The sequence below is a fragment of the Miniopterus schreibersii genome, assembly GCF_964146895.1.
Source record: "Miniopterus schreibersii genome assembly, chromosome: 12".
In the NCBI taxonomy this organism is placed as follows: domain Eukaryota; kingdom Metazoa; phylum Chordata; class Mammalia; order Chiroptera; family Miniopteridae; genus Miniopterus; species Miniopterus schreibersii.
In genome coordinates this window covers 16914394-16939416 of record NC_138112.1, presented here as the reverse complement: position 1 = coordinate 16939416, position 25023 = coordinate 16914394, and the positions used below count along the sequence as shown (strand labels likewise).

The 25023-nt window shown below is 38.0% G+C and overlaps 1 protein-coding gene and 1 pseudogene across 3 annotated transcripts in view; one reads left to right on the top strand and one right to left on the bottom strand.

Annotated features, from left to right (window-relative positions):
- PGR (progesterone receptor) overlaps positions 1-25023 on the bottom strand; it is a gene marked incomplete at its 5' end in the record, with an annotated part of 79565 nt that overhangs the window by 44723 nt on the left and 9819 nt on the right. For both annotated transcript variants that reach the window (XM_081153251.1, XM_081153252.1), the window contains one exon: positions 6689-6805. In XM_081153251.1, coding sequence (XP_081009377.1) covers positions 6689-6805 — 117 coding nt within the window. The remainder of the gene's footprint in view (positions 1-6688; positions 6806-25023) is intronic.
- Positions 2238-5897, top strand: LOC308564875 (caprin-2 pseudogene; annotated as a pseudogene). The gene is made up of 3 exons: positions 2238-3277; positions 3525-4286; positions 4326-5897. The product of its transcript is annotated as a caprin-2 pseudogene (transcript).

The following is a 25023-nucleotide window of genomic DNA, read 5'->3' as shown; positions in this document are numbered from 1 at the left end:
ATGATTTTTAGTAGATTATTTGTATGATTTCAGGGTAGAAAAAGATATAAAGGGAAACTACTGACATTTGTGATTATATAAAAATTAGAAAAATACATCCTAAACAAGGTAAAAAGTCAAGACATAGACTACACGTAACTAACAAAGAATCAGCATGGAGTTTATAGTAAGTTGTATGAATCACAAGAAGGACAACCCAGTTAAAAATGGCCCATGGATAGGAACAGCCTATTCATGGAAGAGTAAATATAAATGACCAATAAATAAATGAAGCAATATTTGTTTTCTCCACTCATCAGGGACATACAAATTGAAGTAAAATTAGATACTACATTTATGACCATTAATTAGAAAAATTTAAAAGTCTGAAAATACCAAGTACAGCGAGGGTGCATGGGAATAAGAAATCTCATACATGGGAGGAAATAAACACTTTGGAGGTCACTTGGTGATTAGGTAACACTGAATAAAGTCGAAAATACGTAATATCTTAATGAACCAGAAATTCCCTTTCTAGATATAGAGCCTAAAGAACTTCTCAAACATATGCACAAAGATACAGGCACAAGAATGTACATTGCAGCACATTTTATAATTATGAAACATTAGAAATAAATGCCCATTAACACAAGAAAGAAAAGCACTGTGGAATGTCCATAAAATCTATCACAGAGAAGTTAAAATGAAACTCTAGTTGCATGTAATTATGAATAAATTTGAAAAACACGTATTAAGTGAAAAAAGTAACTTGAAAATATATAGTACAATACCATTTATATAAAGTTTGAAAATTCAAAATAATACTGTGTTACCTAAGGATTCATACACATGAGTTACAAGTATGAAGATACTGAACAATAATTCAGCAAAATTATTGGCGAAGAAGAAATGAATCTAATAGGCTCTGGAAAGAACATACCAGAAGCTTCAAAATATCTGTAATAAAATATAATAAATTTTTTAAAATATAAAAATGATCTGATGTTAAAAATTGAGTGATAGAGACATAGGTTTTATTTTTTTAAGTATTTCTGGTAGGCTTAATCTATTTCCTAATTAAATAATGCACCAAGTTATTATATTATGAGGAATCTCAAGAATAGTACCTCTTACAGAACAAATATTAAAACTTTTATATTGTGTGAATGGGTATCTGGCTTAGGTTATATTTCCAATTACAGTACTAAATATCAACTCAAAAAGTGCTGCCTATCAAACATCTTAGATAAAATGATGAACTCTAAAGAATGATTGGCTGACTTAAAAAGTGGTTCTACTGCAGCAAAGACCCTGCTGCCAATGGTTTGTGAAATCAGCTTGAATAAAATTTTTCATAAAATGTGAGAGTAGAAATGCAATACTTTTAAATCAATAGATCTTTAAATTTGTGTTTAACAAAATTAATACATTAATATTTGACTGTTTCATCTACATCCCCAGAAGTTTATGTATTCATTTTGGCAAGAACACGTTTGTATCTTTTAATGGGAAAAAATGGGGGTTTTCCCTATGGTCCAACAGCTGGGGAAAGTCTTAGTTTACATGTTACCCCAATTTTAATTATTGACAGTGCTCATTTCATTCTCAGCTGTGTCCTGGTTGGGATGATTAATTTTATGGTCACCAGGCATAAAAGGTGGTTCACTGACTGAAGTAAATTATGCAAGGGTCAAAAATCCATGAGACTTTAGGAGAACTGGGCTTCAGGATGGCACCATGGAACCTTAGGAAACTGGTGCGAAAACAACAAAATTAAGGACAGTATGACTGGGCAGTGATAACTACCTGCTCATATTTCTGCCTATTTCCCATTCTAATCTCTGAGGCTGGGGCTGTTTAGTTCTGAATTAAACTCTGCCCTACAATGGAACCAGATAAGAAAGCTGAAGCCAATTAAAACAGCTTTGCACTAACGTGGTGCTGCTGGCGACCCTGCTCTGGTGTAACTTCAGTCCATACCCCTGATGACACCCTTCCCTTTCGGCCAAGTTCTAGCTCTCTTCTTCTTGCTACTGTATTTCTTACCGTCTGTCTTGCTGCTGGCCGGAACCCAAGTCTCTCCTCTAAATGAAACCCAATTTCTCAGTGACCCGGGGTTTCATCATTTTACTTTGCTCATTTTAATCACTTTTCCATTAATAATAGTAAGACAATTAAAATGCATGCAGCCATGGAATGGAAGACTGCCTCAACGGTTACTACCCGTCCTCAAAACGCAAAACACTACTTTACACCACATGCCCTCTTCCTTCTCCAAACACTCTTTCTGTGTCCTGGAAGTGACTGCACATGGACTTTACGTTCAAGAATGCACGGAAGGCGAGAGAGCCGAGTGTGCAGATCTCCCTGCTCCACATACGCCACCAGCCAGACCGGGAGCAGAGAGGAGGGAGCCACAGGAGACACAAGGGCCTGGTGGTGCCTGTCCACCTCCGCAGCTCTCCTGGCTTCCACTGGTTTTTGAAGCCACAGCAGCCTTGGTGGCCTGTGGAGTCTCAACTATTTCACTGGTGCAGCTCTCCTTTCTCCTTCTGGTTACCAGTCACCTTCAGGCCATTGAGAGGAGTGAAGAGAGGGGATATGAAGTGAGCCAATTCCCAAGTGGACCACATCAGCATGGGGAAAACCAGCGGGCCAGCAGCCCTTCGCAGTCTCCTCTCAGTTCCTCTGCCTCCCCTTCTCAAGTATATGTGACCTATGTTGATCATGGACTCACAATTCCAACACAAAATTAGAAACACGGAGACAAAGAAGCTCAAACTGGAAGATTATAAGGACTGCCTGAAAAGTGGAGAGCAACTTAATCCAGACCAATTGGAAGCAGTAGAGAAATGTGAAGAAGTGGTACATAACCTAGAACTTTCTGAGGAGCTTCAGAAAACCTTTCAGGACTTAGCCAAAGTCTACTTAAAGCTCAGAAGATGGGGTGGAGAAAGGAGCACATGCTGCAACTTGAGGCTGAGAAGAGAACTTCACACCATACTTCAAGTTCAGTATGTATTAGGGAACTTGGCACAGGAACGTGCTCAGAAAGACTTGAAAGAGGGCTGAAGTGGTGCAGCCCATCCGCCTTTAAAAGAACTTAAATACCTCACTAAATTTTCAAAACTGACCTGTCCCGAAAGGAGTCTGAGTGTTGCAGACCAGGTGGAGCAGTCATCCTTGTACTTTTGGGGCCTTTTGGAAGGTAGTGAGAAAGCAGTGGTAGGAATGAATGACACACAAACACACGAAAGATCCACTGTCTAAATTGCTGAACTCGGGCTATTTTTACTTTTCTTTCATTTTTAAAAATAATTTTTATTTTTATTGATTTCAGAGAGAGGAAGGGAGAGGAGGAGAGAGAGATAGAAAAGTCAATAATGAATCATTGATTGGCTCCCTCCTGTACCTCCCACGCCCACTGGGGATGGAGCCTGCAACCCCAGCATGAGCCCTGACTGGGAATCTAACTGTGATCTCCTGGATCATAGGTCGATGCTCAACAGCTGAGCCACACCGGCTGGGTGAGGCTATATTGAAAGTATCCTAGTTCCAAAAATGCTCGGGGAAAAGAAGTATCACTGGAGAAAGAAATGCTAATAAAATCAGAGGAAAAAAAACAATTATTGAAGACTGAATCTGTCAGAATCAGAGTCTCCTACGGAACTTGCACAGAGATACAACCACAAGAGTTCCTTAACAGACACTGCATAAGAGAAGTAGATTATTCAAGCCAACAGGATAAAGAGCAATCCTGGGAAGCAGATTATGCTAGAAAACCAAATATCTCCAAGCACTGGGATATGCTTACTAAAGCAGACGGTGAGAAGAAACAGGAATCCTTCAAGTTCTGGGAATCTTCTGTTAAGCACCAGGAGCTAGCAAAGCCTGCAGTTTCCTTAGAACAGAGGAAACAAGAGATTGCAAAACTCAGGTCTACTACTCTGCAGGAAGAGCAGCAGCAGGGCGTCTCCAAACCAAGCTAACTCCTACCTAGTGGAAGCAAGAAACACCTAAATCCAAAGCAGGATACATTCAAGGGGAACAGAAGAGGCTGGAGACACCAGAGCCTGGGTCAGTTCAGCTGCAGAAAAAACAGGATTCCACGAAGCAAACTGCAAAGTCTTGGACACCCTCTCTGCAGAGTGAACAGGACCTCAGCAAGTCATGGACCACTCTCAGGTGTGAAGAACAGGGTTCAGGACAGCCAGAGACTCCCAAATCCTGGGAAAACAATGTTGAAAATCAAAAACACCCTTTAATACCACAATCACAGATTTCTCCAAAGTCCAAGAGGGAACAATGTTGAAAATCAAAAACACCCTTTAATACCACAATCACAGATTTCTCCAAAGTCCAAGGGGGGGCGGGCCGGGTAGCTGCAGGAAGCCTCATACCAAATGACCAGCTCCTGCCCAGGAAGTTTAATGCAGAACCCAAAGTTGTGCCTAAAACTATGCATCAGCCTGCAGGTTCTTCCTCTACCCTTCCAAAGGATCCAATATCAAGGAAAAAAAAACTGCAGGATGTGATGACCCAGAGTCAAGTAACTTGTAACTTTATGCCAGAATCTACTCTGGACTTTGACAAACCTTCAAGTGCAATTCCATCGTCAGCCACCTTCAGCTACTCTGGGTAGCCGGTAGCATCTACAGAACAAAATCTATCCAGTCAAAGTGATTTTCTTCAAGAGCTACTACGGGCGGCTGCTTCTCCTGTTACTTGTAGCTCAAATGCTTGCTTGGTTACTACAGATCAGGCTTCTTCGGGATCTGAAACAGAGCTTATGACCCCAGAGAACCCTGAGGAAGTGGTTCCCCCAAGCGAGCAACCATCTTCACTGGTTCTCCAAGTCCTCCCATGTCAAAGGGCCCTGAACAGGGCTTCCAGTCACCTCCAGCAAGTAGTTCAGTAACTATTAACACAGCACCCTTTCAAGCCATGCAGACAGTATTTAATGTTAATGCACCCCTCCCTCCATGGAAAGAACAAGAAATAAAAGAATCACCCTACTCACCTGGCTACAATCAAAGTTTTACTACAGCAAATACACAAACACTACTCCAGTGCCAACTGCCAGCTATACACATAGAACAAACTGTTTTTTCTCAAGAGACTGCAAGTTATCCTGATGGAACTATTCAAGCAAGCAATGGTAGCCTTGCTTTTTACCCAGCACAGATGAATGTATTTCCCAGACCCTCTCAAACATCTGTCAACAACAGAGGACCTGCTAGAGTATGTACTTGTGGTGGGAGATTACTAACCAATATGTATCAGTTTTGATACTTATAGAGGACCTACTTCAGTTTCCAATGGAAATTATAGCCAACTGCAATTCCAAGCTAGAGAGTATCCGGGAACACCTTATTCCCAAAGGGATAATTTCCAGCAGTGTTACCAAAGAGGAGGGACATCTGGTGGTCCTAGGGCAAATTCAATAGCAGAGTGGAGTGATTCATCTCAGGTGAGCAACCCAGAAGAAACAAAGCCTTCAACAATGGTGACTCTGGACAAGAAGACTCTTGTGGCATGATCCCTGAGGATGTGCCAGTGACAAATCCAGCAGCCACCATGCTGCGAGTACATGTCTATCCACTGCCTCAGCAGATGAGAGTTGCCTTCTCAGCAGCCAGAACCTCTAATCTCGCCCCTGGAACTTTAGACCAACCTATGTTTGATCTTCTGAACAACTTGAGAGAAACTTTTGATTTTCAGCTTTGTAGATCTATTTGCCCAGTGAATGGCATGTATTTTCTCATTTTTTACATGCTTAAGCTGGCAGTGAATGTGCCACGCTATAGGTTAACCCAATGAAGAATGCAGAGGTCTTGGTACCTGCCTATGCCATTTATAGTACTTCGCTGTTTTTAGGTAGTATATTGAATACATATTTAAATGGCTATAAATTTTGAAAATGTTTAAGAAAAAAATTTAACTACCACATCAAACTCAGGATTTTGGAAATATTATTGCTTAGGAAATAGATAAGTGAAATGAATACTATATCAATAAAAAAATAAAGTTTTCAGGAGTGACTCCCCTACCTGATAGTCTCTATTAACTCATCCCGCGTACCATTTTCCACAGTATTTATTATCCTTTGACTTATATATTTATTGCTGCCCCTCTGCCCCAGAATTTAGGCTCCACAAGGGCAGGGATTTGGTCCATTTTGTTTGGTGCTAAACTCCAGAACTTAAAATAGTACCTGGTAAGTATAAGGGCTCAACATACAGTTATATAAAAAGAATGGGGGAGGGATTGACGGCGAGTTAGAGAGATGGAGATTAATGTGTTGGACCAATTTACAGAATCTGGTTTTGGTATGGAAGGGATTTTAGTGCTCTCATTTTACAGATAAGGAGACTGATGCCCAGAATTGGTTGGCAACTTACTCAAGGCCACATAGGCAATGAGTACAGAGCCAAGACTCCAACTCATGTCACTTAATGAAAGGTTATACCATAACATATACTTATAGGTAATACAGACAAATGGAGGTTTATTACTTCTCAAAACAGACCCTAACATGCTGGGAATCTGTAAAATTAATGGGATAGGATTGGTTGCTTCATTTAGACACCAATAATCAAGACAGAAAAAGCAAAGCAAGAACAAAGATGAATGAGCAAATCCGGATTTTCTGACCCACAGTTTTGTGGAGTAAATATCAATATGTTATTGATGAAAACATCAGCATTACCTCCAAGGACCATGCCGGCCTGACAGCACTTTCTAAGGCGACAGGCTGGGCAGTTTTTTCTGCGGATTTTATCGACGATGCAGTCATTTCTTCCAGCACATAAATAATTATGCTGTCCTAAAATATAAAAAGGTAAACATTATTTACAATAAGTAAAGACCAATGGGACTTTTATGCAATGACAACTGAAAAAGAGGGTAGGTACACATCAGCAGGCGCGTGACTGTCTCAGCCAGCCTCTTGATGGCATAACTGGATGTTGGTGATGTTCCACACCTGCTCAGTACATTACCTGTGTCTTCAGGAGCCTCACTGAGGTGAACACAGCTTAGAAATCAATTTCAGTGCTCCTTTAAAAACCTTTTGTTCAAGATTTGTGTATCTTCTTAATGGTGTCAGTATCAGAATGCCCTTAAACCTTTCTGCCATTTCAAGCAGCTGATAAGCATTAGTTATATAAAATAGTCAAGTTCTAGTAAAACTGTTTTTTCCTAAAATCTAAACATTCAAGGAAACAGATATAGACTCAAGAATTAAAGAAGTCTCTAGACTAAACCTTGCATAAACCTATGTTTAATTCTATTGGAAAATCTTGGAACTAGCTCACTCTTAAAGGGTCTGATGATTGTGAGTAGCATGCAAAGAATGTCACTAATTGTACTGACTTTAGGTGACACAAGCCAGCCCCTTCTGGGGTTAACTGGTGGTCAGCTTGCTTTTGTAAAATGGCTTGCGTCATGCCAAGTGCCCAGAATCCATCCTCCCTCCCTCCCTCCCTATCATCTATGTTTCTACCTACCTACCTACCTACCTACCTATCATCTATTGACCTATCTATCTACCTATCTATCATCATCTATCATCAGTCATCTAGACCTTATACTGGTTTCTCACAAGAGAACAGAAAACAGGAAACAAGATTCTCCATCCTACACAAAGAACAAACTTAAGGCAACAGTGCTCATGGGTGTAATTGTTGTTTGAAAGGGTGCTGTCCTATTTTCTACTCCTAGATCACAAATATCCAGGAAAAAAGCCTGAAATACTGACAGCTGGAATATTGCAAATGTGTCTCATTTCTACTTCTTAAATGACTTTTAACAGTACCTCCTCCTTCAGTGTCTCAGTGAAAGAGTGACCCTTTACCAGGGCTCTCAGTTTAAGTACTTGAAACCATTCCATCCTGCCTTCAAATCTTCCCCATCAGTTTCCTCCTTTCTTTTCTAAAGTCTTTCCCTCCCAATGATGTCCTACTTTCTCCTCAAGTTGCTCCATTCCAAAACCTCGAGCAGTGAGACGGGTGTGTGTGTGTGGGGGGGGGGGGTCCATCTCATTCTAAATTCTCACTGTCTCCATCCCTCTCTGTCATCTAAGTCATTGAAAAACTCACCTTCATTTGCACTCTCTAATTACCCAACCTTCTTTACTCCTCAGCATGCTGTAGTTCGGGTTATAAAGTAACTAAATGTCATCAAAGATTTCTTTATTCCTAAGTACTGTGGATTCTTTCTTGACATTCTGTATAATTTACCACTGGCAAGTTCTCCCTACCTGCCCCTCTGCTTTGTTTTTGAGAGCAGAACTCTTATGATTCCAACAGTCCCTTTTTTATTGATTTTTTTTTTCAAGAGAGAGACAGAGAGGAGCATTGATGTGAGAGAGAAACATCGATCAGTTGCCTACCGAATGTGCCCCACCTGGGAATTGAACACGCAACCTGGGTATGTGCCCTGACCAGGAATCAAACCCACCACCTTTTGGTGTATGGGATGACACTCCAACCAACTAAACCACACTGGCCAGGGCCAACAGTCCTGGGCCAACAGTCCCTTTTAAGTTCCCTTTGCCAATCCCTTTTCCTTTCCCTTCTTTATATGTTGTATTCCACTGTGCACACTATGTGGGTAACTTCATCATCTTCTCATGGCTCCAAAATCTCATCCTGAGCTCTAATCTCCCAACCATCTCTCTGTAAGTAGCTCAAATTCAGTGTGTGTGTGTGTATGTGTGTGTGTGTGTGTGTGTGTGTGTGTATATATATATATATATATATATAATGTAGCAATTATCTGGTTAAATTTTTTATTTAATAAATTGTTAGAGAAATTTTGTAACAAATTAATGAAATTCAAAACAGAAAATTATCTACAATCTCATTACCGTGCTACTATTTTCATTTTCATGTTTCTTTCCAATCTGTCTATACAGACCTAGAGAGTACATAATATCTAATATCTATTTGTTAATATTTGCTAAGTAAATATATATATAGTTTTATAAAATCCCATTTATTCAACAAGGATTTATTGTTTATCAAATACACCCCAACACTGTTTCTCAACTAATCCCTTTCATTCCACTTAATTGAAATACCATTTTAATTGCTGATACTGTATGCTGAACAGCAGTTACTGAAGTCAGACTGCTTGTTCAAAGTTCAGATGTGCAGCTTACTATCTAGGAGATAGTAACAATAATAGCAACAGACAATTATTAAGCACTTACTATGTTTTACACACTGTTACAAGCTACTTGCATATACTAACTCATTTAATCATCACAGAAACCTTGGAAAGTATTATAGTCCCATTTTATCGAGAGTTAGCTGAGGCGCTGATAAGTTAAGGAACATACTTCAGGTCACACAACTAGAAATTTTAGCTTAATTAACCCTAGAGTATAGGAAGTTAAGAGTATGAAGCAATATTGCTTAAGTTCAAATGTCAGCCCCACTGTTTATTAGCTGGTTGACCTTTTCTTTCCCTTTTGCTAAGTAAAATAAAGATAATATTAGTACCTAGGGTTGCATCAAAGGATTAAATGAGCTCATGTAAGAGCTCAGAACAGTCTGGCACACAGCAAGTACTTAATAAATGTCTACTATAATTATGACTATCATTTTATCTCTAAATCCCAAATATAGTTAGATCTGTCCTAGATGTAACCAAAGAATTCTATACCTAGTCAAGCTATTCAGTTTTAAAGGCAACTGAATGACATTTTCAAATATGCAGAAAATCAGGAAATAAGATCCTGATATATTCTTCCTGCAGCGGTTCCTACAGATGTAACTTAGCCAACAAAGATGAGTACAATAGAGAATGTATGAGGGAGAAAGTCTGGTGTGAAAGAACTGAAAATGAGTTCTATATAAATTTAAACACATACAGATGCTCTTTGACTTACAATGGGGTTATGTCCCAGTAATCCCTCTGTAAGTTGACAATATAGTTAAATTGAAAATACATTTAATACATTTAACCTACCTAACACAAAGCGTAGCCTAGCCTACCTTGAACATGTTCAAAACACTTACATTGGCCTATAGTTGGGCAAAATCATCTAACACAAAGCATATTTTATAATAAACTGTTGAATATTTCATGTAATTGATTATGTAGATTGCTTTCACACCAGTGTAAAGTAGAAAAATAATACCTAGGATTTAAATCTCACGAGGGGCTGGGATTTGTGACCTCAGGCCCACTGGGAAAAAAAGGCAAGAACTGAACTTCCCATAAAATGGGGAATCTCAAAAGGCTGTCTTATCCATGGAAATAGCACTAAGAACACATCACCAAGATATGCCAATGAAGCTAGGAATCTGCCTAAAACTTTGGATGGGGAAAAGTCATCCAGGACTGAAAAAAAACAAAAATTTGGGCATTTATGAGGGTAAATTTTCATCATTAAATGGTATATTAATATGCACCAAAGAATGAATACTGTCCTAGGACCATTGAAATTCCCAGGGTTCTGGGAGGAGCATATGCAAAACTCATGTGTAAAGACAGGTATGCATATATGAAGAAAAAAAAAATGTGTAAAGAAAATTCACAGAAGCAGTGTTCTTAATAGCCCCAAACTGAAAACAACCCAAGTAATGATCTATAGCATAATGTACAGTTTTGTTAATTCAATGCATTATTACACAGCAATGAGAATAAATGTCTCACTCATGCAAAAATGAGGATGAATCCCTGTGTAAAATAAGTAGCCATAGAAAAATACTGTGCGGTTCCATTAAAATAAAGTTCCCAAACAGTTAAAACCATCTACGATGTTAGAATTAGAAGTTGGGACGGTAGTTACTTTTGGGGAGCCATTGGAAGGGGTGCAAGGGTGCTTCTGGGAAGCTACTAATGTTTTAAATTTTGTGACCTGGGTGATGGTAGTAACATGGTTTCATTTACTTAGTGATAATTCATTAAGCTCTACTTTTAATTTGAGCAGGTTTCTGAGAATATTTGTGCGAATAAAAAGTTTCCATCTTTTTGTTTTAAAATGGTTCCACCCAAGAGGACAGCCTAGAGGGCACTGCAGTCCAACAGAGGTCCTCTGGGTAGGGCTGACCACTGGAAGTCCAGAGGCTGAGGGCCAGAGTCAGAAATGTCCAGAGAGAAGACAGGCACCACCCGCATTACAGGATTGCAGTTCGAGCTCCCCAGTGAAATATCCCCAAGAATCCCACCAAACTATTTTGCTGGAGAGTCAGCTGTGATTATCCATAAAACACAGAGAATTCCAGTGACAGTCATATATGTACCTGCCTTGTATAACCTGTCCCCTTCCCTTTAACCCCTCTTCCTATGCCATCATTCTGAGCAGCTGCTAGTGGGTCTTAGGAGTCTGAGCGGGATACACAGAGAGGAAGGTGATCTTGTGTTTTTTTCCTTCCCTGAAGGCTTCTGGCCCCAAGCAGTACTGAACTGGGGCAAAGGAGAAACCCTAAATTAGGTGAGAGTTTGGAATTTTGACAGTAATGATGGCTTGTGCATTTTGATTACTGAAATGAGATTATTCTTCTGACAAAAAGATATGTGATTGGCCTAAGATTTCATGCAGAGGATGGAAAACTAGCCCACAGAGCAGGTTTTGTTAGATGTTATGATAATATTGGTATTTTGGGGGGAATAATACAAACACACAAATGAATAAAACACGGAATTACTTTAATGTTGCTGGAAATATAAGTGTAGACCAGTGGTTCTCAATTAGAGGCAGTTTTTCCTCCTTACCCCACACCCACTTCCTCTGGGATATTTCACAATGCACAGGCATAATTTGGGTTTACATAACTGAGGGGTAGGTGCTACTGAGGATAGGCCAGGGATGCTGCTAAACATCCTACTATACACAGGACAGTCCCTACAATAAAGAATTAACTGGCCCAAAATATCAGTAGTGTAGAAGTTGAGAAATGGTCTAAACTCATGATCACCCTGCTTTTTAAAAAGATGAATTTTCTAGGTCTGTCCACTGAAAGTGCCCAGAAGTAAAGACAACCGTAGCAGCAATAAATTCTGCATCCAGATTGTCATGTCTAATATTTTCATCTAAAAGGAACCAGGGTGTATGGTCATTGGGAACATGGGCCCCTTCCCATGCTTCAACCCCCCCTCACCCTGTGAGAATATAGTGAAGGCCATCTGTAAGGGGACTGTGAGACCTTGGCAACCTGGCCAGCAACTCGATCTAAGAAAGGCCAAAGAGAAACTGCTTCTAGACATTAGCATGGATTGTAAATAGCCAGCGTTTTGATCTTAGATAGCTGGCTAATGGACAGTCCACAGTCCACCTCCCCCTGCATTCCCTGTTCTTCTCTGCTTTCTGTACTCTCTAAAACCTTGTCTTGGGAAAGTCTGTGTGGTGGCAAAACAATAGCAAAAGGCAGCCGCCCCCAGGGCAGCCCTTCCACGGGCCAGATGGGACTTAGCGGGGCAATTTCACCTGCGGCAGCCAGTGTGGCTGTAAACGTCACTGGCAGGCTGCCACCAGACTGCATGTAAGTCCTAAGGAACCCATGTATTTCACAGCCAGTCCTCTGGGTTATTTCTTCGGAATCTACAAACAATATGCTGAGGTTTTCTGGGACCTCAGCACTTTGCATAACACAGGGATCCTTGGAGACATGGCTGGGACTGGAAATGGACAAATTGAGTTTGAGATACTTCATTGTGACAGAATTTGATGTTATTGAGAACTAATAAAGCTGCGTCAGAGACACACTGACCAAAGATAAGATAATTTGAACATCAAAAAGAATTTAGTTTAAGTGATTAAAACACACTGACTATATAAAAAGCCATGAGTATATATAATATGTAAGAAAAAAAAGGAGAGAAAGAAACAAAATGAATTCACTAGAAACTACTGGAGGCTACTAGAGCAGAAACTCATTGCTTTAAAAATTGATAAAGGGAAATAAACATCTGATAAGCCTTCTAGCAAAAATTATATTTTAAAATTACAAAATTACATTTGGAAGAGAGAAAGAACTATAAAAAAAGATTTACAGCCGATAAATTTAGAAGGAATAATAGTAGAATATCATCCTTTTGCAATCCTTAATGAAATGATCTCCACTTGTCAAATCTGAAAAGACAATTAAAATACTCCTCCATTTTCCAAGTGGACATCTGTGTGACACATTTTCTTCATATGCTTCGGCCAAAACAACATATTGCAACAGATGAATGTAGACGAAGGTATGAGACACAGCTGCATTCTATTAAGGCTGACATTAAATGACTTACAAAAACGTAAAACAATGTCACCCTTGTCATTAAACTTTTTGGTTTGAAAAATTAACATCTAATGAGTTTGCTTTTTTAAATGAGTTAATAAAAAGTTTGAAAAATTATGTTTTAATTTCTCATATGATAAATATTGATAGATATAATCCACATAAAAACAACCCTTTAGGCTCTTAATAGATTTTAAGCATGTAAAGGGTACATGATACCAGATGTGTTGGAACCACTGGCCTGTTTAAGATTATTGTCAAAATGTTTAATCTGAGTTAATAATGTGGGAAAAATCAGACATCCAGGTCATGGGGAATTTCTACCTGACTGCTGTCCTAGAAGCCTCAAAAAATATCAATGTCCCAAAAGACAAAAAATGGTAAGAGATCTTTTTAGATTAAAAAAGACTAAAGATCAAATGAAATACATAGCTCTTGATTGGATCCTACATGAAAAAAATAATCTATACAAGATGTTTTGGAAATAATTGGGTAACTCTGAATTCTGGCTATATAATAGATACAATTATTGTATCAATGTTAAATTTGGGATATGGAGATATATTGTAGTTATATTGGAGAATGTTCTTGTCCTTAGGAGACACACTTTGAAATCTTGAGAGGTGAAATTTGATGTCTACAACTTACTCTCACACAGTTCAGTATAGATACTCATTTTACTATTTATTCAAATTTTCTGTATGTTTTCTAAAAGCCAAAGTATTCTAAAGTTAGAATAACATAAAGGTTTAAACCACTGTTTCACAAACTATATGGGGAGAGAAGGAAAAGAAAGGAAACAAAGTTTTATTAAGAACATTATAGGCCGATATACTAGGAATTTAACCGCTTATTTCATGTAATTTTTATAACAAAATAGATATTACTTTAAATTTCCTAAGGGGAAATGGCTAATAAGGTACATGGAAATACCTAAAGATAGTAGACATAGAGAACCTTGGTTTGGGAACAAAGAGCACACAAAATATGTCCCTTAAGAAGAAAGACATGGGCACTGGGGACCAGACGTGAGCATATGACACCTGAAAGGGGTCAAGGTGAGAGTTACATCTCTTTTAAATATGGTTTTTGTTTCTGTGGTTTTTTTTGTTTCAGAGAGAGGAAGGGAGAGCGAGAGAGGTAGAAACATCAATGATGAGGCAGTCACTGGTTAGCTATCTCCTGCACAACCCTCACTGGGGGATCGAGCCCAAAACCCGGGCATATACCCTGACCAGGAATCGAACCTTGGCCTCCTGGTTCACAGGTGGACATCTCACTGGTGGGTAGCAAGGGCAGAGAGAATGGCACCTCTCATCTCTTACAGAAGAACATTGCTAAGATTCATCCTGAATAAGAGGCTACCCCAGGTATCCAATTTCTCCCAAGTATCAGAGAAGTAGTTCAGAAGAGACTGGACATGTTCCTAAACCCTGACACATATGTGAGAATATATGTTGCCTTCACCCAAGAATAACGACTCACCTTGACAGAATTCTTGCCAATCCCAGCACTTCGTGTTTCAAACAGGAAATCTAACGTCAGCCCAATTTGTATTTGTTGGTAGTTAACCAGTTTTCTTCCCGTTTAAAATCATATAGGGCATTTTCTTTCTATGTGAAATTAAACAATTTTTAATATATGCAAAAGTGTTAGCCTTTTTCATTATGCTTGTTTAGGACACAATAAGCCCCTTGGACGTATAAAGTAAAATGTTTATTTAACTGTTAAATTTACTTCTGTTATCCAAGTTCTACCACCTATTAACTATAAGACCCTGAATAAATCATTTAAGGTGCTTCATTTTCCTCATGTATAAAATAATAGTTCAATACATATTATAACTCTGCTCTTGCATTTTTTGGGGATCTTTAGTATTTTCTTATCTCATCCACCTACATTTTTATCTCATCTAGTTTCCTGTGACACTCATTCTTGTTTCGCAGATGCTGTCATCTTTTGTCTTAATACCTCAAAGTAGATTATTACCCAAAGTTTTCTTTTGCTTCTTTTAGCAAATCACATCAACTTATTACTTCAGAGATGTTAAATCAAGCCATTGGACAATACTCTAGTGGGGAAATATGACTATTAAATGAGACACTGGAAGTTTGGTATATTTCAGGACATTCACCAAACCTGGAAATTAGAATGAGCTGGAGAAGTGTGGAGTGTCAGAAAATGGAATGAGAAGGGAAAGAGCCAATTTTTAAGAGAAAAATTGTCTGAGAATACTAGTAAGGTGAGGGCTGACTGAGCCAGGGAGCACAGTAGTAGAAAGGAAGTTGAGAGTGTCACAGGGCTCAGGTCCTGAAGTGGCCTGGGAGACCACTGTAAACACTGACTTCTCTGAAAGAAATATAATGCCACTGCGGAGTTGTGAGCAGAGGAGTGATATAATCTGGCATATACTTTAACACTCATCACTTTGGCTTCTAGTTTGAGAATGGACTCTAGGAGGGCAGAGGTGGAAATGAGACCCGTTAAGAGGCTGTTGCAGTAAACCCAAAGGAAGACAACTGCGGCTTCAGCCAAAGTGGTGAGTGGAGGTGGTGACAGGAGGTCAGATTCTGGACACGGTCCAAAAGGGAAACCAAGTAGCTTGTAGAATCTTACTAATATTTAATTTTTTAAGTCCTCCTCAAAGTTACTATTCAAACTTATATCCTATTCTTTGTTACTTTCATCTCTGTTAAATCTAATTTTTTTTTTTTTAATGTGGAGCAGTTTCTCATCTATTCCTCCTAAAGCTAGTCCTACTGCTGTCTTTATAGACAAAACAATGCTCCTGGATCTCTTCTGAACTCTCTCCTAATTATTTACATATCTTTTAAGTTGTAGAACACCAAATTGTATGCAGCATCTAACTAGTTACACCTATACTTCCAATTACATATTTAGCTAACGAGAAGGCATTTAGGGGAGACAAGGGACTGCATAGGAAAATTTTAAAACCCACACAACTATTTGACCTTCAGGAAATTTCACATGCTATTGAGTGATGAGGCATGTAAGTCATCTATATAAAGCATATAAAAAAATTACAAAACTCTATGTCAGCAAGGTTATTTAAATTGCTGTGCTACTCTGATGCCAGATTATGACTTTTTACACATATGTAAATGTTTTTTCCCTCATACTTATGCAATTTATTTTTCCTTTTGAGTATATCAATCTGCCCTTAAGTTGACAGGAGGAGACTGGACCTAGTACACACAGGGAGAGGGCTGGCCTTGAAGAGGAGCACAGATCTCTAGGAACAGGAGGAAAAGTCAAGGATGGGTCAGATGCCACATGAGAACATGTGGTGGTAGCAGTTTCATGAAGGTTTCTCAGAAAATTAAGGAAGCAAGGTTATGAGCTGAAAGTGAGGGCAGGAGAGTGCTAGAAGGCTGAGAAAGTCATCCAGAAGCATGGACAAGGAATGAGTGGCCCGTCTGCAGCACAGATTACTTAGTAATGATAATAGTTTTTCAATTCCTTCTTCCAACTATACAAAGCTTCTTTGCCCCTGAAATTCAGCTAGTAAATTTCACACATGCTCTCCTCCCCGATGTGGGTCAATTTTCATTACAAAAAGTTAGGGCAAAGAGACACTAGATAATAAATAAAATGCAGTGTAATGAATAAGAGGGAGGGTTCTTTGGGTTCCAATCTCAACTCTGACATTTATTTGCTATTTGTCTATGCAAGTGATCTAACCTTTGTGCTCACGTAATAACATGTAGCCCAGTACCTGTTATGTGATGTGTCACATAAATGCCACTATTATTATTAAATATGTACAGAACCTACCACTGAAACTCTTTGGAAGGTCTTTTTAAGAAGTTAGAAAATCTGCCCGGCCGGGCGTGGCTCAGCAGTTGAGCATCGACCTAGGATCCAGGAGATCGGGGTTTAATTCCCGGTCAGGGCACATGCCTGGGTTGCGGGCTCGATCCCCAGTCGAGGGCGTGGAGGAGGCAGCTGACTGATGACTCTCTCATCACTGATGTTTCTCTCTCTCTCTCCCTCTCCCTTCCTCTCTCTGAAATCAATAAAGAAATATTTAAAAAACAAAAACAAAAAAGAAGTTAGAAAATCCTATTTCCAAGTGTTTAAGTATGTAGTTATGAAATGCACTTATCATGCCTTCACAACAAAATCAAGTAGCAACAAAATCACCTGCAGGCACTTGTTTTTCAAAATGCTCTCTACATCACAAAAATGTCTGGCAAAAGGGAGTTACCTTTGCTTTTCTATCCAAAACATTGTTTTTAACTTGAAGGGGCAGATGAAGTGTCCTTTCTGCTAAATTTCTTCTAAGTAGCATACTACTGAGACATTGTCATCATAGGAAAAGTCAGCGATCCTTTTATAAAAGAAAATATAAAGCTCATCTTTGAATCTGACAAATTTCCGTAAGTACTGTGCAGTGAGAAAGCCACTGGGTGGAAAAGGAGATTTCCATTGTATGCCTCATTACATTGCAAACTATCAACATTCTACAGTACTTTAAGACCCTTGAGTTAAAAATCAACCTCAGTAATAGTATCTTGCAGAGCTTTCTTCACTTATGATTTCAGCTTGTTTGCTACAACATCTAGCTTGCCTATGAAAAAAGCAGTATCCGAATTTAATGTATGTTACCTGCAACCTTCACCTGAAATCTCTTTTCTAATGGCACAGCAACAATCCTATCAGTGGTTTGTGCAGTCTTTCCATAAAACATTCTTTTAGTAAAGAAGGCAATTACTATTTAGACATTTTCTTCTTTATATACCTTTGCTTTACTGACTCATCAAAAACATATTTCTTTGTATATTTCATTATTGAAACAGAATCTAGCAACCAGTAAAACCCCATCATAAAACATTTAACGACGATGAAATGATGTTAACTCAGATAAAATCTAATTGTCAAATGGCTCCTGTCCTCCAGTTAGCTCCTATTCTCAAAAATTAAGAGGAGAGTCAAACTGGGCAGAGAAGAGGCAGGCAACTCCTATCAGCCTTAATCTGTGTTAATTTCCCGGGTGGGCCAACAAAAAGAGTACTAACTAATCAGATTTCCTAAACTCTGCTCACAAGGTCAAGAATCTTTTTTTTTCTTTTTCTTTAATATATCTTTATTGATTTCAGATAGAAGAAGGGAGAGGGAGGGAGCGAGAAAAACATCAATGATGAGAGAGTCATTGCTCGGCTGCCTCCTGCACGCCCCCACTGGCCATTGATCTGGCACCCGGGCATGTGCCTTGACCGGGAATAGAACCACAATCTCCTGGATTATAGGTCGATGCTCATCTGCTAAGCCATGCCGGCTGTGCAAGAATCTTTTCCATTGCTGTTTAACATAGTGCAAAACCACAGCGGAGACTAGATGGGTTTGGATTGCACAGTGGACCCGACCCCCTGAGCTTCAAGCCACCAGGCTGCGCCAAGCTTGTTGTTCCAATCATTTCATTAGTTTCATAGTAATACAACCTCGCATTTTACTGAATTGAAATTTTAAAGGCTCACCTTTTATGATAATGTATATAAATCCGTATTTCAAAGTGACTTCTTGATAATTTTTACTTTTTTTTCCAGTTTCCTGATAGCTCTGATTACATTGTCTAGTTTAGAGCTCTACATCTGGCTAATGAGTAGCTATTATTGGAGGTAAGGGGTATTTCAACTTTGCTATTTTTCTTGCTTACTATGCTTAATTTAAGTGATATTATCTTGTCTGTGGTTTCTCTTTGGATCCAGATAACCTGCAGTACTTGGCCATACATAAGGAAGGGCTTGGCACTCATAATGCCTCTGCGCTATGAAGGCCAGGAACTTCCACTAGGAGGCCTTGCACTCCACTTCCACTAGGAGGCCTTGCACTCCTTAACCAATATATGCCCTGATGTATTGAGAGAGTGTCTAGGGCAGGTACCATTGACAGCAATGGTTCATTTCTTATTTTTGAATAAAAATAAATATAAATATACGTTTTAACATTTTCTTCACACATCTCAATGCATAACCCTTGGGTTGCGTGCACATTAGAAAACGGGTGCTCTAGTATATTTTAGAAGACATGGCCCATTCCAACCCTAACACACTCTCTTGGCTCGTGCTGCTGCTGTCCTCTCTTGCCAGCCTCCTTTACCATAGAGACTGAACATCACCACCTTTTTTCATTTCCCTAAAGCAACAGTAACACAAGCTGACTATGTGAAGTGAAAATTCACTTAAGGTTTGGGAGTCGCTGGAGGTAACGAAAAACATAAGACAGTAAAATAATTCCAAAGTTGCTGCCAGACATCACCATTCCTAGGGATTTATCAATCAGTCCCTGCAACAGGGAATTTCTCCTACAGGCACTTGTTCCTACTAGAGCCTTTGCCCCTTACTTTGTTAGATCCTCTCTCGATTTCCTACTCTGCTTCCACTACCAGCTGACAACCCTCTTATTTATATTATAATTGTACACAGAGAGGTTCAGTTCTTCACACTTACACCCCCTCCCTCAACCCCCACAACCCAAAGTGGGCTCTGGACTGATTTTGAATAAAGAAAAACATTCACTGAAATGCTCTGCTTAACAAAAAGAACCACCATTGTGGTCTCCACTGTTAACACAAACATTGCCACAGACTTCGAAATTATAAGGATTTTAAAATTGTAATATTTTTTATCTAATGCTTATGCAAGATTCATATTTTCCCTTCCACCCTCTGGTAAGTAAACAGCAGAGTTGGCTACTCCCTAGCCTATGCTTCCATTGGGTAGCTCGTATCTCTTATAAATATTACTAGATTGTATTTTACTAATGTGTTTACATTTCTTTCTCCATAAGCTATGTACTCAAGTTATTCACTTCTGAATCTTAATATTTAACACAAATCCTCACACAAAGAAGTAATTCAAAAAATGGTATGGTTTTTTTGTATGAAAATATAAATGAACAAACAAATGAGTGAAGTAACATATCAGAACATCTCTCAGAAGTTTTATTGTGCACAAAAGATTATATTATCTCAATATCCTGGTGAGTATATTATGTAGGCTATAATATACATCACTTGAAATTAAACTACATCTCATAAGCCATGTATCAGTTCCACAGGGGTTCTCTCTGACTCAAAGTCATCTAACTGTTCAAATCCATTTTGCATGGTGCTCTGGGCATAATTCTCTCTAAATACTACTTTCAACATCAATCCTTTACTTGGTAAAATAATCATGTACTTCCTACTTCTTGGTCAAAGTTCCACTATCTACATTTTCCCCCCCAAAAATTCTTTTGTGGAGCTTTCATTACCCAACTTGGTCCCATGTACCCATTGAACCCATTCCTCTTGGCCACCACCCAGGCTTAATTACTTATTGTGCTATCCCCAGACTGTTCTCACAGCCTCCTAGTTTCCCTACCTCAATCCTTCCTCTACACTACTGATACATTAATTTTCCTAAAGTACATATTAAATATATCACCAAGGTGCTCAAAAATCTTAAGGGGCTTCTCACTCTTTTCTCAGCAAATTGCCAAACACCACATTGTGTCATCCCACGTTTTTCAACCTTCTGTTTAATAATAATTTTCACTATTCCTTTGTAGCAGTGGTTCCTTTTTATTGAAGGAAGGTGTCACTGAACCCTTTGAAAATCTTATGAGAGTGATCGCCCCAGAAAACACACACAAAAATTTCATATATAATTGTAAGGGTTTCTTGGATCCCTGACCATGTTCCATGCTTTAGCCAAATTATACTTCTGCTCATTCCATACTTTTTGTTTATAAAAATTATTACAATTCTTGCTATTAAAATCATTCATTCTCAGTATTCTATCTAACATGTTACTTTCCTCACAAAAGCAGTTTTTTGGCCTCCCTAATTAACTATGATCTTTCTTTCCCTGGAAATCCAAACCACATTCAGTTTATATTACCAATGTTATGTTTACTTATGGGGTTGTCTTATTTCCCTGATAAAATTTAAAAGTCTATGAGGTTAGGTAGTAAGGCTTATTTATCTTTGGTAGCCCTCTGCAGAACCCAGAATGGTAGTAAAAGTATAGTAAGGATAAATAAACATTTATTGTAATTTTCTGGGCTGCTACATTGCGAAATTCCAGCAGGCACCATGTTCAACACAGTCTATGAATTTATTTCTTATTACATGCCTGAAATTTCTTAGCTAAAATCTTTTGAACCAGATATGTTTAGAATTCAGATTTGTTTAGATTTTAGAAAGATGATATAAAGCAAAACTGCATAATGAAATACATTAGTACTTATGTAGCAAAATATATGATTATTCACACAGCCTATAAAATGTGAGTTCTGGTCAGGTTCTGCTGCCAAATGAATTCAGGTCAGGTATTACTGACAAGCATCTACAACAAAGTGTTTGTAAAGTCTTTTGGATATTGTAATTGTGAATAAGGAATTGTGGGCTTCTAACAATTTTGGGCTCCACCTAGTCCAGCTGGATTGCTTAGTTTATGATGCAAAGTGACCTCAAGTTTTACTTGTATTTTTCTGACATAAGTTCCATTCTTTGTTGGTCTCTCTCAACTTCTGAGGGTAGCTGAGGGACAAAAGTGGTATAATGGACAGCACTCAGGAGCGGAGGCTAGCTCAGACTACTCAGAGCTGGTACGGAGGGAAATCAGGTCGTGAGTTATAGCCTCCTCAGAAATTCTTGCTTAAAGAGGAAAGCATATCATTATATCTTATCCCAATAGTAAGTAGTTGGTGTGTTTTCTTTTTCAAATAGTTCTCTGCACATAGTAATACTAAATGGGTAAAATTATTTTTACCCAAAATTATATCACTGCTTGCTTTTCCACAAAATCATATATTTTAGATAACTTTTTATGTCTGTAATATAGACAGCTAGTTCACTCTTTTTAAATGCCACAGGTTATTTCATTGCAAGGATATTTCAAAATTTATTAATCTCCTATTAACAGATATATGGGCTACTTGGGTTTTGGTTTGTCATTATTGCAAATATGTAGTAATAAACATCCACCTAGAGGTATTTCTATACATTACTAGAATTTTTAAGAACCAGTTTCTAGAAGAACTGTTGGGCCAGAGTAATGAATATTTTTAATAGATAATACCAAATTGCCCTCAGACACTCAATTGGTCGTTTATTTATTTTTCTATCAATCTGACTGCTAGAATGCTCATTATTATTTTAATCATAATAATTATTAGTGAGTTGAACATTTTTTACACTTCTACAAACCAAGTCCTACTATGTCTTCATATCTTTTGTTCATTTTTCTTTTTGGCTATTTGTCTGTTTTCTTGGTGGTTTGTAAGAATATTTTGCATATTAGTAATAACATTATTTTGATTTATACATGTGTTCCAAATAGTTTCCCAATTTGTCCTTTGATTTTTTTGACTTATAGAACAAGTTTGAAATTTATTTTTGTTTTTTCTAAAAACAAAAAGAACAAAACCCACTTAAATTGTTGACCCACCTGAAATTTTTCATTTGCATAATAGGCCAGTAGTTCCAAGACCATTTATTGAATAGCCCATTTAAAAATAAAAACTTAACTCTTTTTTTTTTTTTTTTTGGTTAATCCTTGCCCAAAAATATTTCCCCCCCATTAATTTTTAGAAAGAGAGGAAAAGGAAGGAGAAAAGAGAGAGATAGCAGAGAGAAAGAGAGAGAGATTGTTTGCCACCCCGCATGCCCCAATGGGGTCCAGGGATCAAACCTGCAACCCAAGTATGTGCCCTTGAATAGGAATTGAACCAAAACCCTTCCTTGTGCAGGCTTCAACCACTGAGCCACACCTGCCAGAGCTAAAAGCTTAACTCTTCTATTTTTTGAAGATTGTGACTAAGTCCTACTATGTCCAATAAATCACCCTTTTAACTATTACAAGACAAAATAAATAATCTTGTCCAGCACTACTTTTTGGCAAATTATTGAACTTCTGAGTCTCTGCTCACAGAATAAGAACAGAGATAATGACCATAAAGAACTTAGCATGGTTTGTATTATCTAGAGGCTGTCAGTAATGACAGCTGTTGGTACTTTCTTCCCAGCACTTCAAGCTTGCATCACACAACTTAATCAGGCACTTAACTATAGATTGCCTGTAATCAGTCACTTCCATATGCACTGCAATCCCCTTGAAACCAAGAGCTGTACCTCCTGCTGTAGAGGCAGTAAGTAGCCAGTTGAGAGCAAGAGCATGGGCCCCAGGAATTGAGTTCTGTTCTCACTAACTGAATGAACCTCATTTGTAAAATGAGGAAAACAGAACTTGTTGAAGAGGATTATTGTGAGGGTTAAATGAGTAAGTACATGTAAAAAGATTAGAAGAGTGCCTAAAGTTAGTAAACACTTAATAAATGATAACCATTATTTTTACGCTTCAGTTTTTATATCTCCTACAAATGTTATAGCACAGTTTTGACCTCATGGTCTACATTCAGTCTCATAAATAAATCACTTCGCCATAGAAGAGTAAATAACATTGAAAGTATCTTTTCAGAAGAAATAATGATTATTATTGAGTACTATGCTTCAAGAAAAAACAATATAATTCCTAAAAATGTCATATAAAGTACAAAACACCAGAGGCTGTAGCAACAGTTAAGAATGACATTAAAAATCTGTATTTGAATGTTAACCTCTACATTTGTAGTAACCTTTGTGTATACTGATCTGTGAAATACAGGTAATAAGAGTACCTCCACCACCTCATAGGACTCTTTCAAGGATTAAATGAGATAATAAACTAAAGTACTTAGAACAATGCCTGCATCATAGTCAAGAATAGTTTTTTGTTAAATAAATAAGCCCCTTAATCAACATCAGAATATGTTAGTGGAATAAACGGCAATCCTTCTAGATTTGACTAATTGAATACTTGGTGTGTCATCCAAGGCTTTGGCATAACTCATTCTGAGACCAGCATTACCCTGATATAAAACCAGACAAAGACATTACAAAAAACTGCAGATTAATATCTCTCATAAAGATAAATGCAAAAATCCTTAATAGAATATTAGCAAATGGGATCCAAAAAATTATAAAAAGAATTACACACCATGACCACATGGGATTTATCCCAGGTATGCAAGGCTGACTCAACATTTGGAAAATCAATAAATGTAATCCATCATCAACAAATTAAAAAGAAAAAAACAACAACATTCGATCTTATCAGTAGATGCAGAAAAAGCATTTGACAAAATCCAGCACTCGCTCATGATAGAAACTCCCAGTAAACTAGGAATAGAAGGAACTTCCTTAAGTTGATAAAAAAAATAAAAATAAAAATCTACAGATAATCTACAGCTAATGTTATCCTAATGGTAAGAAACTAGCAGCTTCCACATTAGATCAGGGATACGGCAAGGACGCCCCCTCTCACCACTCATTGTCAACGTTGTAGTGGAAGTCCTGCTAACGCAATAGGACAAGGAAAGGATATAAAAGGTATATTCACTGGAAAGAAAGAAAAACTGTCTTTGTTTTCACAGGACACATTTGTCTATGTAGAAAATCTGAAAGAATTGACAAAAAAGAAACACGCTTTTGGAAGTAATAAGCTATTATAGCAAGGCTGCAGGATACAAGGCTAATACATAAAAGTCAGTCACTTTCCAATATACCAGCGACAAACAAGTGGAATTTGAAATTAAAACACAATGTCAATTACATTAGCACTCCCTAAAATAAAATAAGTATAAGTGTAACAAAATAGGTACAAAATCTCTATAAAGAAAACCCACAAAATTCGGGTGAATGAAATCAAAGAACTAAGTAAATAGAGAAATATTCCATATTCATAGGTAGGAAGAATCAGTATTG